Genomic DNA, 17088 nt, shown 5'->3' with positions numbered 1-17088 from the left:
AACAGGTATCAGTTATCGATGCCTTCAAGAGCCTCTGGAAATCAAACAGTCAGCATTAAAGGAAGCGCTCAGACATATTTCAGCCCTCTGTCTCTCCACCTTTCGGGAGATGCCTGCCTTTACTTCAGCGTGATGGAGCTGACTCCCAAAAATAAATACTGAAACCTCAGCAGCTCCATCAGGGGGTCAGGGCAAACAGTTTTATGTAGGAACTATTTTCTTTCAACCAAACTACACCGTCTCACTGTCTATCTGCTGTACCAGGTGACAGGCGGAAACGCTGACTTGTGTTTTTAATCTAAAGCTAATCTAGAGCTCAGATTAGAGAGATTCAGGTAGCTCTCTGCGGCCGGGGAAGCTCACATTTCCAAAGGAACGTGAAGGCAGCACGCTGCAGGGCCTCAAAGGTGATGCGCGAAGACAGATGACTCCCTCCGCTCTGATTCCTGCAGCTCCTCGCAGGCAGGAGGAGGAAGACACACAGACAATCACATCTTAGTTACCATTGAGATTTCACCCCGCCACACCCATCGGATGGCGGGGTGAAATCTCCAAATGTGTGTGTGTTTGTGTGTTTACCTCTTTTTGTTGGTTTATAGCTTCTCTGTGTCTTTGTGTCCGTGTAAAAGTCGTATTTGTGCATCTCCTGTTGGTGTTTCTGTCCTCCATCTCATTGGTGAACCTTCCACCTGGACTACTTCAACTGTGCCTTCACCTGTCCAGCAGGTGCTCAATAGGCCCCGCCCTCGCCGAGCCTTGTGGGTATTGTAGTGTTTGAGCAGCAGAGTGGGACCTCTTTCTCTCCGTCCTATCTGTGTGCTGGAGCAGATAAAAGCGGCATCATCAACCGCTGCCGCTCACATCCCCCCGCCGGGACAGCAGCTACCTGTTAGTGGTGTGAGGGCGGCGCGCAGGCGCAGTGAGGTGCAAAGGTCGGTGGGCAGCTGATCGGAGATGCCGGTGCAAATCCCGGACGACTCGGACTTCTGTTCGTTCAGAGAGCAGTGCCTGAGCACGGAGGGCTGGACCAGCCGCTACAGCAAGGGAGGGGTGACGGTGTGGGGGCGCGAGGAGGACAGCAGCACCGTGCAGAAGCTCAAGGTGAGCCGCGTCACCGCTGACGCTTTTACTGCGAAAAGACCGCGCTCCTTCACAATAAAAGCAATGCTCAAAGTAACTGAGTACATTTACTCCATTACTTCATCCCAGAGTTACTCTGGAAACATTATGGTGAAAGTTTCCTCTGAGAACTGCACGGGCTAGCGCAGACGGTCAGTTAGTCGGTGGGTTGGTTAGTCCGTTAGTCACTAACTACAGGGTTTGATCATGTGTCATCATCTCTTCAGAAAGTTTGATTGGTTGTTTTATTTTGGAGTTTGAGGTCACCATGGTGATTCACAAAGATTTGATGCTGAAGCTACTGGAGTAAATGAGGTACTTGGACTGTAAACACAGAAACACATCCATCAATCAATCGAATGATCGGTGAAATCTGATCACTGATCAATCGATTGATGACTTTTACTGATTTATCTTTAAGGTGGAAACAGGAAGTTGCTCAGTGTAAACACCTGAAAGTTCCTGGAAGTGGTGCAACCTGTGAATCTGTGTTACTTTGGTACAAACAGGTGAAATCTACACCTGTCACAGGGCGTCAGCCTCATTAAAGTGCCAGCTGTCAGAGGTCCAGGTGCATTGTGGGTAACAGAAGGGTTAACAGGCCTGCTTCATCAGAACTCCTGTTACGGTTCATGTGTGATGCTGCCCACCTGACAGGTGTCACCTGTACCTGGAGGCAGGTACCTCAGCAGCTCTGCAAACATTTAACCAGCTCTCCTCCCGAACCTGCTCAGCCAGTTTCAGCTTATTGACAACCAATCAGATCTTGGGAGCCACTGTTTGATGTGAGAACAGGGGCGGATCACAGTACTCTGGGTCCTGGACGCTGCAGTGGGCCCCCAGACTGCCTACATTCACTTTATGGAGTGTGTGCAGTTTTGTTTGGTGCTTTAAGACTTGAAACAAACTTGAGCGTTTGTTCATGTTTAAGTATTTTTACAGTTTCTAACAGGCTCTTTCGATCCTCGGAGTAAGCTTCATCTTTCAGCCTGTTAACCCACTCGCAGCCGCAAACTGGTGCTGAGGAAAGTCAGAGGTTCCTCAGCAAGAAGCTCCTTTGTAGGGTCTGTTTTTTTACAACATGAAGCTTCTCTGGGCAACTGTTGCTGTGATTTGGTGCTATATGAATAAAGGACGACTGAATCGGTTTTGAATCCAGATCCATGGTGTGCAGCTGGATCACTCTGATGGATGCAGTCACACCTGAAGGTTCATTTTCAAATACACAAAGAACATTTTCCATGAAGTTAAAGGCGAAAAGTGTGAAGGAGGTTAAAGCTTTGCTCAGTCACTTCTGTGAGGGTGGGTGGTACAGAACTCTGATGTTACAGCAACCCACTGAAGGTTTGAATCCCTACCTCAGGCTAGAGCAGCTAATGCAGCATGGGGACAGTGACGAGTGAAACCAAAGCTCTCGGCTTCAGTCAGAGCGACTCTAAATTTGAGGATTTCTGCAGAGGGAAAGTCGGATAGCTTGCTGGAGAAGGAGATTCTTCCTGAGAACAAGGGCAAACAGGTGAAAGAGGGCACCCCTGACGGGTGGGTCACTGGATATGATTTTGGTCCACTTGAGAAAAGTATTACCGAAACTGAATGTGGGTAACTCCTTGAACAGAGCTGACAGCAGCAAAGGGCCGTGCATCACACTGGAACCTGGGCCGGCCGCTCCCAGTCATGTGGCACTTGGTCACCTGCTACTCTTTACCTGTTGAGCAGTCCATCTTGTGATCTAATCTGAAATCACCCCCAGTTATACATACGCCAGCACCCAATGGGGACACTGATTATTTTGGGCTGTGCGCACTTATCAAGTTCTCCTTTGAAGTGTTATAACATACCCCCCAGAAGTCCTGAATGATCTCAATAACCTGAGCCGGTATTGTCCTGTGATTAAGTACTCTGCCACAATAGGTGTTAAAGGCTGCGTATATCACTTGGTCGGGCCATCTAGACTCGATCAAATTAATATCTGTAACAGTTAAGTGTATTTCTTGATCAAAAGCTTTTTAGATTTGCACCATATTGCATCTATTTATAACCTCTTTCATTGTTTCAGTTTCCTGAATCCGCCATCATTCCTTCCTGTAGTACTTACAGTCATCTCACTCCTCTTGTCCATCCCTACCATTGCACTGTGACTGGCTGTGGTTAAACAACACATGTGGCTGTACATTAGAACACAAAACATACAAAGGTTATTTAATAAAAAATGTTCTTGTAACTTAAAAATGAGAGTAAATCTGATAAATATGCATACAGTCTTGTTGTTTCGTGTTCAGCTGCTGGAAGTGTTGTAGCGAATCTGCAGGACACTTATGGATGGTGATAAATGAGCCAGGTGTTGTGCAGGTGGATGTGCACACCAGCATTTCCACACCTAAGGAAGAGAAGTGAAGTGAGCATTCAGCATTAAGGCTCACTCCAAATACCTTCATGTGAAGTTACCTGGTGACTCTAAGTTAGTTAAGTAGACCTACTAGTGAATGTGAGTGTGACCGTTGTCTTTCTCTCTGGGTTAGCCCTGTGATGAGCTGCCAGCCCATCCAGGTGTTTCCCACCTCTGTGATAGGCTCCAGCCTGGCCATGACCTGGATAAGAAGATTGGAAAGTTCTTGTTAATGGACCTCACTGAGCTGAAGACATTTTAAAGTTTGCTTGTGGTTAAAATGTGACACAGTCATTGGTCGTTGGCTGTAACTCCAGTTCTGAGTCTTGCCAGTTACCTGACCAGGTAATTGGTGTGTTTTGTTAGCGCTGCTGGTGTCTTGTTTACACCAAAGGTGTCCTCTGGCATCTGAGTCAAGACATCAGCAAGATGACACGCTTAGCTGGTATTTGGTGAATTCAAGGGACTTCTTTGGGTGATTCTCTCTCACGTCTTTTCTCTGGTGACCCAGGCCCAATTACAGAAAGTCTCTGAGCAGACGGGAGGAAGTGTGAGTGCGAGGAGGAGTGTCTCTGTTCTAAGTACACAGAGGTGATGGTGAGGTGATGATGATGATTCCTGTGTGTAAATAATTTATAAACTCTTTGGAAAGCAGCGAGGCATTTCTTCTTCTTCTGCCTCATGACTAATTCAGAGCTGCTGATGGAGCCAGCGACCAAACAGGTCACATGATCACCTGCTGATTTACCTAAGTCACAGCTTCCCGTCATGTGAAAACCACAAAACCGAGATTAAAAACATTGTCCTGCAGTCTGATTTGTCTTCCTAGCACACGTGGATTCAAACACGGACATGCTTACTGGTTACTGGTTAATGGTTCCATGTAAGCTTTCTGCATGGCCCAGTCAAAAACACGGGCTGCTTCCTCACGTCTGACCTGCAGAAGCCCATCTATGTGGGGGTTGGGGGGGGTGATACTCCTGTTATCACCAGCTGAAGGGCGCTGTGGTAATTCTGGGCACTGACAGAGCTGTTTTACCTGTTCAGCTGATTTCTGTCATCTTATGTGACTGGCTGTGGAGTCTCTGCCGTTTGCGAGTCACATCTCTTGCTGCTGAAGGCTGTAAAGAGTAAATGAAACTCTCCAGCACCATAAATGACCTCGCCCTGCTGATGAAAGTTGGAGATGATGGGTGGAGGGGGACGTGTGGATGACCTCAAGGGGGAGGGGACGTGTGCACGACCTCGGGGGGAACTTGTAGGTCTTTGTAATCGTGGTGTCTTTATTTTATCTGAAGTAAATGAACCTCTGCTCGTCGTCTCCAACGTGCTGTGAAGCAAGGCAGTGCGTAGAACTACAGACCCTGGCTCAGCTCCTGAGTGAGCTGAAAGGTTTCCTGCAGGAGAGACGGACTGAGTGACAGACACAATGCCTCGGCGCTCGGGACTTTATGAATGATTAACGGCGAGCGGAGTCTCGCTGATTGAGTTACACGGAGAGTTTACAGCGCTTGCCATCACCATATCAATGACCGCGGCTCCAGCACGATTACAGCAGTGGAAAAAAGTGACGTCCTACAGTAACAAACCATCTCACATGACCACTGTGAAACTCTGACAGGTGGAAATCTGGAGCTCAGATCTCTCCATGCCTACAGGGGGAAATTACAGTCTGGTGTTTCCTGGCTGAGAATATTTTACATGAACACTTTGGTTTGTCATCGTTCAGGCTGCGCTGCAACAACGATGCAAACAGTGACCAAAGCAGCAGAGCTGGAAATGGTACAGAGAAACTTCCTGTGGTCCACATGAACGGTCAGCTCCACGTTAATAATAACCTGCTCCACATAATCATTCACAGGGGGAGGCAGCAGTTGTCTGTCTGAATAATGTTCAGATGGTTCAGTTTGTTTCAGGCAGACAGAGGAGCTGATCTGGATTAGCTGGTGATCTCTTGTACAGTGGGGCAAAAAAGTATTTAGTCAGCCACCGATTGTGCAAGTTCCCCCACTTAAAATGATGACAGAGGTCAGTAATTTGCACCAGAGGTACACTTCAACTGTGAGAGACAGAATGTGAAAAAAAAATCCATGAATCCACATGGTAGGATTTGTAAAGAATTTATTCGTAAATTAGGGTGGAAAATAAGTATTTGGTCACCTCAAACAAGGAAAATCTCTGGCTCTCACAGACCTGTAACGTCTTCTGTAAGAAGCTTTTCTGTCCCCCACTCGTTACCTGTATGAATGGCACCTGTTTGAACTCATCATCTGTATAAAAGACACCTGTCCACAGCCTCAAACAGTCAGACTCCAAACTCCGCCATGGCCAAGACCAAAGAGCTTTGGAAGGACACCAGGAAAAGTATTGTAGACCTGCACCAGACTGGGAAGAGTGAATCTACAATAGGCAAGCAGCTTGGTGTGAAAAAATCAACTGTGGGAGCAATCATCAGAAAATGGAAGACATACAAGACCACTGATAATCTCGATCTGGGGCTCCACGCAAGATCTCATCCCGTGGGGTCAAAATGATCATGAGAACGGTGAGCAAAGATCCCAGAACCACACGGGGGGACCTGGTGAATGACCTGCAGAGAGCTGGGACCAAAGTAACAAAGGTCACCATCAGTAACACACTACAACGGCAGGGAATCAAATCCCGCAGTGCCAGACGTGTTCCGCTGCTGAAGCCAGTGCATGTCCAGGCCCGTCTGAAGTTTGCCAGAGAGCACATGGATGATACAGCAGAGGATTGGGAGAATGTCATGTGGTCAGATGAAACCAAAGTAGAACTTTTTGGTATAAACTCAACTCGTCGTGTTTGGAGGACGAAGAATACTGAGTTGCATCCCAAGAACACCATACCTACTGTGAAGCATGGGGGTGGAAACATCATGCTATGGGGCTGTTTTTCTGCCAAGGGGACAGGACGACTGATCCGTGTTAAGGACAGAATGAATGGGGCCATGTATCGTGAGATTTTGAGCCAAAACCTCCTTCCATCAGTGAGAACTTTGAAGATGAAACGAGGCTGGGTCTTCCAACATGACAATGATCCAAAACACACCGCCCGGGCAACAAAGGAGTGGCTCCGTAAGAAGCATTTGAAAGTCCTGGAGTGGCCTAGCCAGTCTCCAAACCTCAACCCCATAGAAAATCTGTGGCGGGAGTTGAAAGTCCGTGTTGCTCGGCGACAGCCCCAAAATATCACTGCTCTCGAGAAGATCTGCATAGAGGAATGGGCCAAAATACCAGCTACTGTGTGTGCAAACCTGGTAAAGACCTATAGTAAACGTTTGACCTCTGTTATTGCCAACAAAGGTTATGTTACAAAGTATTGAGTTGTATTTTTGTTATTGACCAAATACTTATTTTCCACCCTGATTTACGAATAAATTCTTTACAAATCCTACCATGTGGATTCGTGGATTTTATTTTTTTTTCACATTCTGTCTCTCACAGTTGAAGTGTACCTCTGGTGCAAATTACTGACCTCTGTCATCATTTTAGGTGGGGGAACTTGCACAATCGGTGGCTGACTAAATACTTTTTTGCCCCACTGTAGCTCTGTTTGCCTCACACGTGATGCAGAAACTCATCAGGTCCAACAAAACACCAGAACTGCAAATACGACCCTGATGGACTTAAAAACTCAATACAGCAGGTAACCTCATGGAGGAGAATGGAGACGACTGCAGTCTGGTTATTACAGAGAATCAGAGCCAATCACAGCCTTCAGATTATCAGGGATTATCCTCACTAACAGATGAAGTTTCTGTCCCTGTGCAAGGAATAAAGTCTTGGGCTGATAATATTGGTCGACTGTGTTAGATAAGAACACGTGATTAGTTTTTTTGGAGATTTTGTGGGAACGATGAAATCTTCTAACCTGAGCTGAGCTTTGTTAGAAACCTCGGTCTGAGTTGGTGAAGCTGCTGAAATAAGGAAGCTGAAGATGATCTTTTGTGTCATCACAGTAGAAATGGAGCAGATGTTAAATGTCTAACTATAAAAGAGCAGAGGACCTGAGATGGATCCTTGTGGAGCTCCCTTTAGGATGACTGATGTCCGAGTTTGAAGATGGTCTGAGCCTGAAAGAGTTCAAAGAGATAAAACCGGATGCTAAAGCACTGAAACCTGAGAACACCTGATAAGGTCAGAGCAGAGAAAGTGAAGCTGCTCAGGTTAGCTGCTGAGATGCCTCTGAGCAACACTTGATCAGGTGTCTCCTCTGCTAACAGGTCACTTTGGTTTATCCTGAAAAGACCCAACAGGAAACCACACGAGAGCTCTGAATGAGGCGGATTATTCTAAGATGTTGGCCTTACAGCACACAGCACTGTTGGGATTTGGCGCCATTTGAATAAAACTAAATGGAAGCCGCTGGTTCTTTTATTCAGAAAACACAGGAATCAAACTATTATCAGCCAGAACCAGAAAACTGTGACGTCACATAAACCGCAAAAGAAACTGAAGGGTTTCTCTTGCACCGCCCCAACACTGCAGTTGTGACACTGTGAAACTGAAATCATAAAATATAAAATCTTAGTTATTTAAATGTATCTGTCAAGTATTCCATGTGTGTGCGTGCGTGCGTGCGTGTGTGTGTGTGTGTGAGCACATTTTAAGACAAGAATCTATTACAAAGTGTTTTTCAGGGATATTAAAAATAACAACATATTACACAAGATTATTATCCAAATGTGTGCCTGAATAGATGTTTTCAGCCACAGAGCCACTGGTGCACAGAGGGGGAGATGAACTGTTCCACAGTTTTGGAGCTGAGATTTAGACAGCATGATCCCCTCTAGTTTTCAAACAGCTCTGTGGAATTACCAGAAGACCACGATCTGTAGATCTAAGGATCTTATAAGGATGATATAAGTTGGGCTCTCTCCTTGTAAGGCAGTCAAAGTAAGAGTTTAAACTGGTATCCGAACCAAACTGGAAACCAGTGCAAAGATTTTAACAATGAAGTGAGAATTTCTGAGTGATTTAAAAGTGTTACTGCAGCATTTTCAACAGCTTGTAGGTAATTTATAGAAGTCTTTGACAGACGGGAGAAAGGAGCATCAAAATATTTTAAGCGGGAGGAGATGAAGGCATGAACAAGCCTCTCTAATTCATTTATGGAGACAGCAGTTCTGAGTTTAGTGATATTTCAAATTCAAATTTTATTTGTCACACACACACAACCATACACAGTATGACATGGGTGTGAAATGCTTGTAGCTGTACAATGCCCGACCATTAAATGACAGAAGAAAAGTTTTACAATATTTACAGTTTACTACAAAATTTACAAATTAACTTAGGAATTTACAGTAAAGACTGTGCAAATAGCAGAAGAAATTATAAAGATTATAAATTCTAGGAATTATGGGATTATAGGAAATGTGTGGTGGTGCGTGTGGTGATGTGTGGGAGAGTCTAGTCCTACACCTGGTTCAGGGCCCGAATAGCCTGGGGGAAGAAGCTCCTCCTCATTCTCTCTGTTTTGGCCTTAAGGGAGCGGAAGCGCTTCCCAGACCTCAACAGTGAGAAGAGTCCATTGTTGGGATGGGAGAGGTCCATCATAATCTTCCTAGCTTTGGACTTGCACTGCTTGGTGTAGATGGACAGCAGGTCAGGGAGCTCTGATTGATATTTCTTAAGTGGAAAAGCAAGAGTGGGTCACAGACTTCATGTGAGCATCAAAAGTCAAAGATCAAAAATCAAGATTTTGAGCAGCATCTTTCACCATCAATGAGAAAGAACCAGGATGTTGTCTAATTTGGGGCTTAATGAAACAGTTTCGTCTGCATTAAGCTGCAGAAAATCGTTTGCCAATTGTCTTAAGACAGTTTGTCAGACTACTAATTGGTAACTTTATTGTCCCCAATGGGAAACATGTCCACACATCAAACAACACAAACATTTAAAAAATTAAAGAACAGCCCAAGTTTTATCAGTAACAAAGTGCAATAGTGATGGCAACAACACTTATAGGTTAGCTTTAATAACCATCATATCAGCAGCAGGTATAAAAGACACTCTGTGGTCTCGTCACTGCAGGCACTTTATACCAGCGACCTGAAGAGAGGATGTTCAGACCATCCTCTCAGACGTGACAGATGTTTCCTTCCTCAGCACCTGTCCAGAAACTGGACCTGAGACCTCCCTGAAATCTTACTAACCAGGTTACCAAGTCTGGTTGGTCAAGGACAGATTACTGTAGCCAAGCAATGGTACTAAAAAAAACCCTCTTTTTTTTTTCTTTTTTTTTTTTAATAAATGGTCATTTCAAATGAAATGTTAAAAACTCTCAACCTCAGGAAAAAGTCCAATTATTGTTGGAACTTTTTTGTTGTAACAGCACAAGTTGATTCAAAGGACAGAGGCTTATCAAGAACACCCCCCCCCAAATACAGAATATCCACCACCATCAATGGCTGCACCCTTTACTACTGTCAGGGCAAGATGGGGAGGCAGCCCATGGGAATACAGGGAGTGCAGAATTATTAGGCAAATGAGTATTTTGTCCACATCATCCTCTTCATGCATGTTGTCCTACTCCAAGCTGTATAGGCTCGAAAGCCTACTACCAATTAAGCATATTAGGTGATGTGCATCTCTGTAATGAGAAGGGGTGTGGTCTAATGACATCAACACCCTATATCAGGTGTGCATAATTATTAGGCAACGTCCTTTGGCAAAATGGGTCAAAAGGACTTGACAGGCTCAGAAAAGTCACAAATAGTGAGATATCTTGCAGAGGGATGCAGCAGTCTCAAAATTGCAAAGCTTCTGAAGCGTGATCATCGAACAATCAAGCGTTTCATTCAAAATAGTCAACAGGGTCGCAAGAAGCGTGTGGAAAAACCAAGGTGCAAAATAACTGCCCATGAACTGAGAAAAGTCAAGCGTGCAGCTGCCAAGATGCCACTTGCCACCAGTTTGGCCATATTTCAGAGCTGCAACATCACTGGAGTGCCCAAAAGCACAAGGTGTGCAATACTCAGAGACATGGCCAAGGTAAGAAAGGCTGAAAGACGACCACCACTGAACAAGACACACAAGCTGAAACGTCAAGACTGGGCCAAGAAATATCTCAAGACTGGTTTTTCTAAGGTTTTATGGACTGATGAAATGAGAGTGAGTCTTGATGGGCCAGATGGATGGGCCCGTGGCTGGATTGGTAAAGGGCAGAGAGCTCCAGTCCGACTGAGACGCCAGCAAGGTGGAGGTGGAGTACTGGTTTGGGCTGGTATCATCAAAGATGAGCTTGTGGGGCCTTTTCGGGTTGAGGATGGAGTCAAGCTCAACTCCCAGTCCTACTGCCAGTTTCTGGAAGACACTGACACTGAACTAAACCTACATTAAACACAAGAATGCAAAACCTGAGAACAAAACCCTAAACCAGAATAAACTGAAACATAGAATATAATATTCAAAATAGGATAACTAAAGAATCAGAACATAGACCATTATACAGATAAATAAAACAGCAGTACCCCACAGCGTGGCTGGCAAGAAAGGGTATAAAAGAAGAAAAACTAATGACATGGCCTCCTTGTTCACCTGATCTGAACCCCATTGAGAACCTGTGGTCCATCATCAAATGTGAGATTTACAAGGAGGGAAAACAGTACACCTCTCTGAACAGTGTCTGGGAGGCTGCTGCACGCAATGTTGATGGTGAACAGATCAAAACACTGACAGAATCCATGGATGGCAGGCTTTTGAGTGTCCTTGCAAAGAAAGGTGGCTATATTGGTCGCTGATTTGTTTTTGAATGTCAGAAATGTATATTTGTGAATGTGGAGATGTTATATTGGTTTCACTGGTAAAAATAAATAATTGAAATGGGTATATATTTGTTTTTTGTTAAGTTGCCTAATAATTATGCACAGTAATAGTCACCTGCACACATAGATATCCCTCTAAAATAGCTAAAACTAAAAACTACTTCCAAAAACATTCAGCTTTGATATTAATGAGTTTTTTGGGTTCATTGAGAACATGGTTGTTGTTCAATAATAAAATTATTCCTCAAAAATACAACTTGCCTAACAATTCTGCACTCCCTGTACTCTTCACCATGGAGGAGGCTTACAATGCCTGTTAGCCTGTGTACTACGACAATCATTAGTGTATAAAATATATGGTAGCGGAGAGAGACAACATCCCTGTGGTGACCCAATAGAAGAATTCAGCTGATTAGAAAAACAGATGCTGACTCTCACACACGGAGACCTGTTAGTTAAAGAGTCTAAAATTTAACCCACAGGTTTAAAATCAAGTTTAAACAGTTTAAGAAGTTTATCAGCTAAAAGATCTGTGAGTCTCTGTGAATGCAATTAGACATGTATCCCTGAAGTCACATAAATGTGTGACATTCAAATGCAGTTCATTTACTCCTCAGACTGCACATTAGCCATGAATATTGGTGGCAAGGGAATAAGATTGTATTATATTTGCTTCCTCAATAGCTGAGCTAGACCTCCCTTCTTCATCATGAGCAGCGTGCTCCTGTGAGTATGGGATAATCCTGTGCTGGGAAGCACTGAAGGGTGTAAAGAATCTCCAAGACAGGCTGTTCCACTGAAGAAACTCAGTGTGGATGTAGCTCATGCAGCACTCCAATCAGCTCCTGTAGAACACAGCACACCTGCTGTTTCCTGGGTCATCACACCCTCCCCTTAAAGATAGCACTACCAGGGAAAACCTGGACACCAGGTGACTCAAATTCATGAACTTTTTTTCTTAGGAGTCATCACTGTGGGTTCCCTCTGAGTTCCCCGTCTTCCTCCTACAATCCCAACATATGTATGTTTCTAACATTTCATGCAGTTGCAGAGTTCAAGTAATAAAATCCCATGGCACATCTAAATGTCACAGTACGCCATCATGGAAACTGGTGGTTAGAGTTGAGCGTGATTGGTCCTAACCTCTGCCTGACTCTCTCCCTCTCTCTTTCTGTGCCTCAGATGAGGATAGTCTGTAAGGACGTGACAGCAGAGACATTGTACGACGTCCTCCATGACACCAGCTACCGGAAGAAGTGGGACACCAACATGATCGATACGTATGACATCGGCAGGCTGACGGTCAATGCAGACGTGGGATATTACTCCTGTTAGTTCCTTTACTGAGCGGTGATGTAATACATGCCATAAAACACCTCAGCACAGCACCAGAATGGTGAGACAGGCAGAGGGAACAATAAGGTGAATGGTGGACAAAGACCTAAGGGAACAAGAGGAAGTAGCAATCGATGTTGTGGAAGTAGGGAGACCCAGTGATGTGGTTTAACATGACACTCAAATGACAGGTATAAAAGATACTCTAACCGGTTGGGCCTTTTCCGGGGGGACGGGGGGGATCTTGGGCCTCTGGGCCTGGGCTCGGCCCGCTATGGCGCAGCTGGCTCCCGGCAGAGCCTGTGGGCACATCACCCCAGCCCGCTGTGGCTACGCCGTGGCTGCTGATAAATAAATACATAAATAATAATAAAGATTTGATTCAATTTCAATTAAATTTTATTTATATAGCACCAAATCACAAGAACAGTCGCCTCAAGTTGCTTTATATTGTAAGGTAGACCCTACAGTAATACATACAGAGAAAAACCCAACAATCATATGACCCCTATGAGCAAGCACTTCCTGTTAAAACTCCCTTTTAACAGGAAGAAACCTCCGGCAGAACCAGGCTCAGGGAGGGGCGGGGCCATCTGCTGTGATTGGTTGGGGTGAGAGAAGGAAGACAGGATAAAGACATGTTGTGGAAGAGAGACAGAGGTTAATAACAGGTATGATTCAGCGCAGAGAGGACTGTTAACACATAGTGAGTGAAGAAGAAACGCAGTGCATCGTGGGACTCCCCCAGCAGCCTACACCTGTTGCAGCATAACTAAGGAAAGTTTGAAGCCTAATCTTAAAAGTAGAGACTGTGTCTGTCAGGCTTTTCAGGGAGTTTTTAGGACTTCCTGATAATAATGAATTACAGTCGTCCAGCCTGGAAGTAATAAATGCATGAACTAGTTTTTCAGCGTCACTCTGAGACAGGATATTTCTAACTTTAGAGATGTTGCACAAATGAGAGAAAGCAGTCTTACATATTTGTTTAATATGTGCATTGAAGGACATGTCCTGGTCAAAAATGACTCCAAGGTTGCTCACAGTGTTACTGGAGGCCAAGGTAATGCCATCCAGAGTAAGAATCTGGTTAGATACCATATTTCTAGGCTTTTCGGGGTCGAGTACAATAACCTCAGTTTGATCTGAATTAAGAAGCAGAAAGTTAGTGGCCATCCAGGTCTTTATGTCTTTAACCCCCTAGGACCTGGCGTCCACATATGTGGACATCACATTTTGGGTTGTCTAGACCGAAATACAAAATTTTGCTCTACATGGGCCTGATATCCACTTATGAGGACATACTGCCACTGTTCTATTGAAATTTTAAATGAATATCCTCATGTGGATCTCATTTTTGTGGTTGGGCCTTTTCCGGGCCAACCACCCCAAAAATCAGGTTTAAAAAAAAAAAAAATCAGGCAATACTTTGTTTTTACATTCATCAGGTCCCAATATGCCCAAATATCAAAGAGAAATTAAAAATGCATGCTGTGGAAGAGTTTGGGTCTTAGGAGGTTAAGACATTCCTGCAGTTTAACTAATTGCCGTGTGTTATCTGGCTTCATGGACAGATAGAGCTCGGTATCATCTGCATAGCAGTGCTAGACCTCAGTGCAGCGTTCGATACTGTCGACCATAATATCCTATTAGAGCGATTAGAACATGCTGTAGGTATTACAGGTACTGCGCTGCAGTGGTTTGTATCATATCTATCTAATAGACTCAGGTCTAAAGGACCTGGGCGGCCTCTAACTTTCTGCTTCTTAATTCAGATCAAACTGAGGTTAGGTTGAGCCGGAGTCTGTGCTGGTCCAAAAGGGTTAGCTGGTTTTTAGTTGCCAAATATCTGATTCTGTCTGAACCTTTGTGGATGTGTTTGTGTTCTGTTTGAAGGGAAATGCCCGAGCCCGCTGAAAAACAGAGACTTTGTGACGATGAGATCTTGGCTTCCACTCGGCAACGACTACATGATCATCAACTACTCGGTCAAACACCCGGTCAGTATTTCACTGCTCTGACTGTGACTTGGTGGGTTTTATACTCATTTAGTGACATATGGAGCATAAAGACACAAAAACATTTTATTAGAAGAGCAGACTCCATAGGGGAGCTTTATCACTAGGACCCAGTCAGACCCCAGCAGATTCATGGTTGCACAATCAATCCCAGACTTCAGATCAGTAGGTGAAAGTTTTAATTGTAAATACCACTCCAGAGAATAGAGCACAGTATCATCAGTATACAGATGCACACTGAGGTGTGATGTGTGAGGTTATATCTGCCAAGTGGACAGTGCAGTCAATCACTCACTGCTCCTTTGTCCACCTCAGAAATATCCTCCAAAGAAGGACTACGTCCGAGCCGTCTCTCTGCTCACGGGGTACCTGATCCAGTCCAACGGAGCCACCAGCTCCACCCTCTACTACCTGACTCAGGTGGACCCCAGAGGTGAGACCTGTGGCTAGTGGAAGAAGTACTAAATACAGTACCTCTTCTACTGGCCAAATACAGTGTGTGTGTGTGTGTGTGTGTGTGTGTGTGTGTGTGTGTGTGTGTGTGTGTGTGTGTGTGTGTGTGTGTGTGTGTGTGTGTGTGTGTGTGTGTGTGTTATGTACAAATGTTCTCTCTGTAAACTCGATCTGTGCTTCATGTTTAAACTGAACTGACTCAGCCTGACCCTCGGCACCATTGTCTCTGTCTGCAGGTTCTTTACCAAAGTGGGTGGTGAACAGGGTGTCCCAGTTTGTAGCTCCAAAGGTAAACGACCTCTATTCCCATCAGGCTGTGTCTCTGTCCCATCAGGCTGTGTCTCTGTCCCATCTGAACGTGTCCTGAACGTGTCTCTGACCCATCTGAATGTGTTTCTGTCCCATCTCATTTTGGTCATCTTAGGCTATGAGGAAGATCTACAAGGCTTCTGTAAAGTACCCGGAGTGGAAGAGGAAACACAACCCGGGCCTGAAGCCATGGATGTTCCCAGAGCAGAACACGCTGCCGTGCATCAGCGTGTCAGAGCTGACGGTGCAGCGAGCTGACTCTCTGGAGAACATCGATGAGAGCTGCTTGAGCGAGGAGAAGACGCAGCAGAGTGACGACGAGGAGCCGTAAAGATGGCGGACTCTGTCTGGTTTACTGTTTGTTGGTTTGTTTGATCAGGTAAACTCATGCTGGACACCTTTCTGAATGCAGCTGCGCTCGCTTTGCTGGATCTCACAAACCTTTTCACAACTTTCTGAAAACCTTCTGTCAGCTCACAGTAATCGGACGGAATCTGTTTCATGGCAGCTACAAACATGAGACCGCCCTCACAGCTGTTTCCAGGTGTTCCGCGATGGCCTCTGCTCACATTGAAGGTGGCTGGAGTTTCATCTAATCTTTCCTTGAATTGTATTTGTGTTGCAGTGAGACAAAGAGCGTGCAGCAGAAACTCGTCTGTGAATCTACTTCCTGCAGTCTGTTTAGAAGCTAATGACAATCAGTGTTAGCCTCCTAACAACATCCACTTCCTGGTCGGGTAGGGGTTTGGTTCAGGTGGGTGTGGATTTCTAAATATTTACCCCACTCATAGAGAGTTTCTAACCGAACAACTGTGCGATGTCTGTAAGAGTTGATCAGAAAGGTGAAAGCTCTGTTTTCATCATGTGGGTAAAAAAGTAACCAAACTATAACCACGGTTCTGAGAGGGTCGCTGTGTCCTGGTAGATGTTCAGAGTGTAAATAATAATAGTAATGATGTGTTGATTTTGTCAGGGCTCTGTGCTGAATATTTAAAGTCTGTAATCTGTGTGGGACAGAAGCCACATGAATCTTCTGCAGGTTCTCAGATTTGTTTTCCTGGATGTTTAACCTGAGCAATAAAACCACATTAAATCAGCTCTGCAGTGTGTGAGTCAGTGTCAAGTCAAGTCAAGTCAAGTTTATTTATAGAGCACATTTAAAAACAACCAAGGCTGACCAAAGTGCTGTACAGTAAATACAGATAAAATACAATAGAACACAATTTCGTAATAACACCTCGCTGATAAAAATAAAATAAAAATATATAAAACAAATAAATTAAACCTTTCTAAAAGCCAATGAAAAGAGGTGAGTTTTAAGAGCGGTTTTAAAAGTTTCTAGGCTTTTGGAGAGTCTGACGTGAGGAGGTAAACTGTTCCACAGTCTGGGTGCAGCCACAGCAAACGCCCTCTCTCCCTTTGTCTTTAATTTATACCTGGGAACATCTAAAAGCATCAGGTCGGCTGACCTCAAAGATCTCCTGGGGCGATAAGTACTAAGGAGTTCTGACAGGTAAGAAGGTGCAGTGCCATTTAAAACCTTAAAAGCCAGCAATAAGATTTTAAAATCAATCCTAAAGGCAACTGGGAGCCAGTGGAGAGAGCAGAGAACCGGAGTGATGTGGTCTCTTTTTTTTTGAACCGGTCAACAGGCGAGCGGCAGCGTTCTGCACCAGTTGAAG

The 17088-nt window shown here is 44.7% G+C and overlaps 1 protein-coding gene across 1 annotated transcript; it reads left to right on the top strand.

Moving 5' to 3' along the window:
- Positions 1-581: 581 nt before the first annotated feature.
- stard15 (StAR-related lipid transfer (START) domain containing 15) lies at positions 582-16502 on the top strand. The gene is made up of 6 exons (XM_082503563.1): positions 582-1101; positions 12477-12624; positions 14523-14626; positions 14960-15077; positions 15334-15386; positions 15522-16502. Exons 1-6 carry the CDS (start codon positions 955-957, stop codon positions 15735-15737), a joined length of 786 nt encoding a protein of 261 aa, XP_082359689.1. The 5' UTR covers positions 582-954; the 3' UTR covers positions 15738-16502.
- Positions 16503-17088: the final 586 nt, after the last annotated feature.

Source organism: Aulonocara stuartgranti (genome assembly GCF_965226115.1).
Source record: "Aulonocara stuartgranti genome assembly, chromosome: 2".
Lineage (NCBI taxonomy): Eukaryota > Metazoa > Chordata > Actinopteri > Cichliformes > Cichlidae > Aulonocara > Aulonocara stuartgranti.
This window is presented reverse-complemented; position numbering and strand designations above follow the sequence as displayed.

Bases quoted from the DNA above. Each gene is read 5' to 3' on its own strand.
- stard15 (XM_082503563.1), top strand. From the start codon at position 955: ATGCCGGTGCAAATCCCGGACGACTCGGACTTCTGTTCGTTCAGAGAG. The intron at 12,625-14,522 runs GTTAGTTCCTTT...TTCTGTTTGAAG, and splicing joins AGACGTGGGATATTACTCCT to GGAAATGCCCGAGCCCGCTG. The intron at 15,387-15,521 runs GTAAACGACCTC...TGGTCATCTTAG, and splicing joins CCCAGTTTGTAGCTCCAAAG to GCTATGAGGAAGATCTACAA.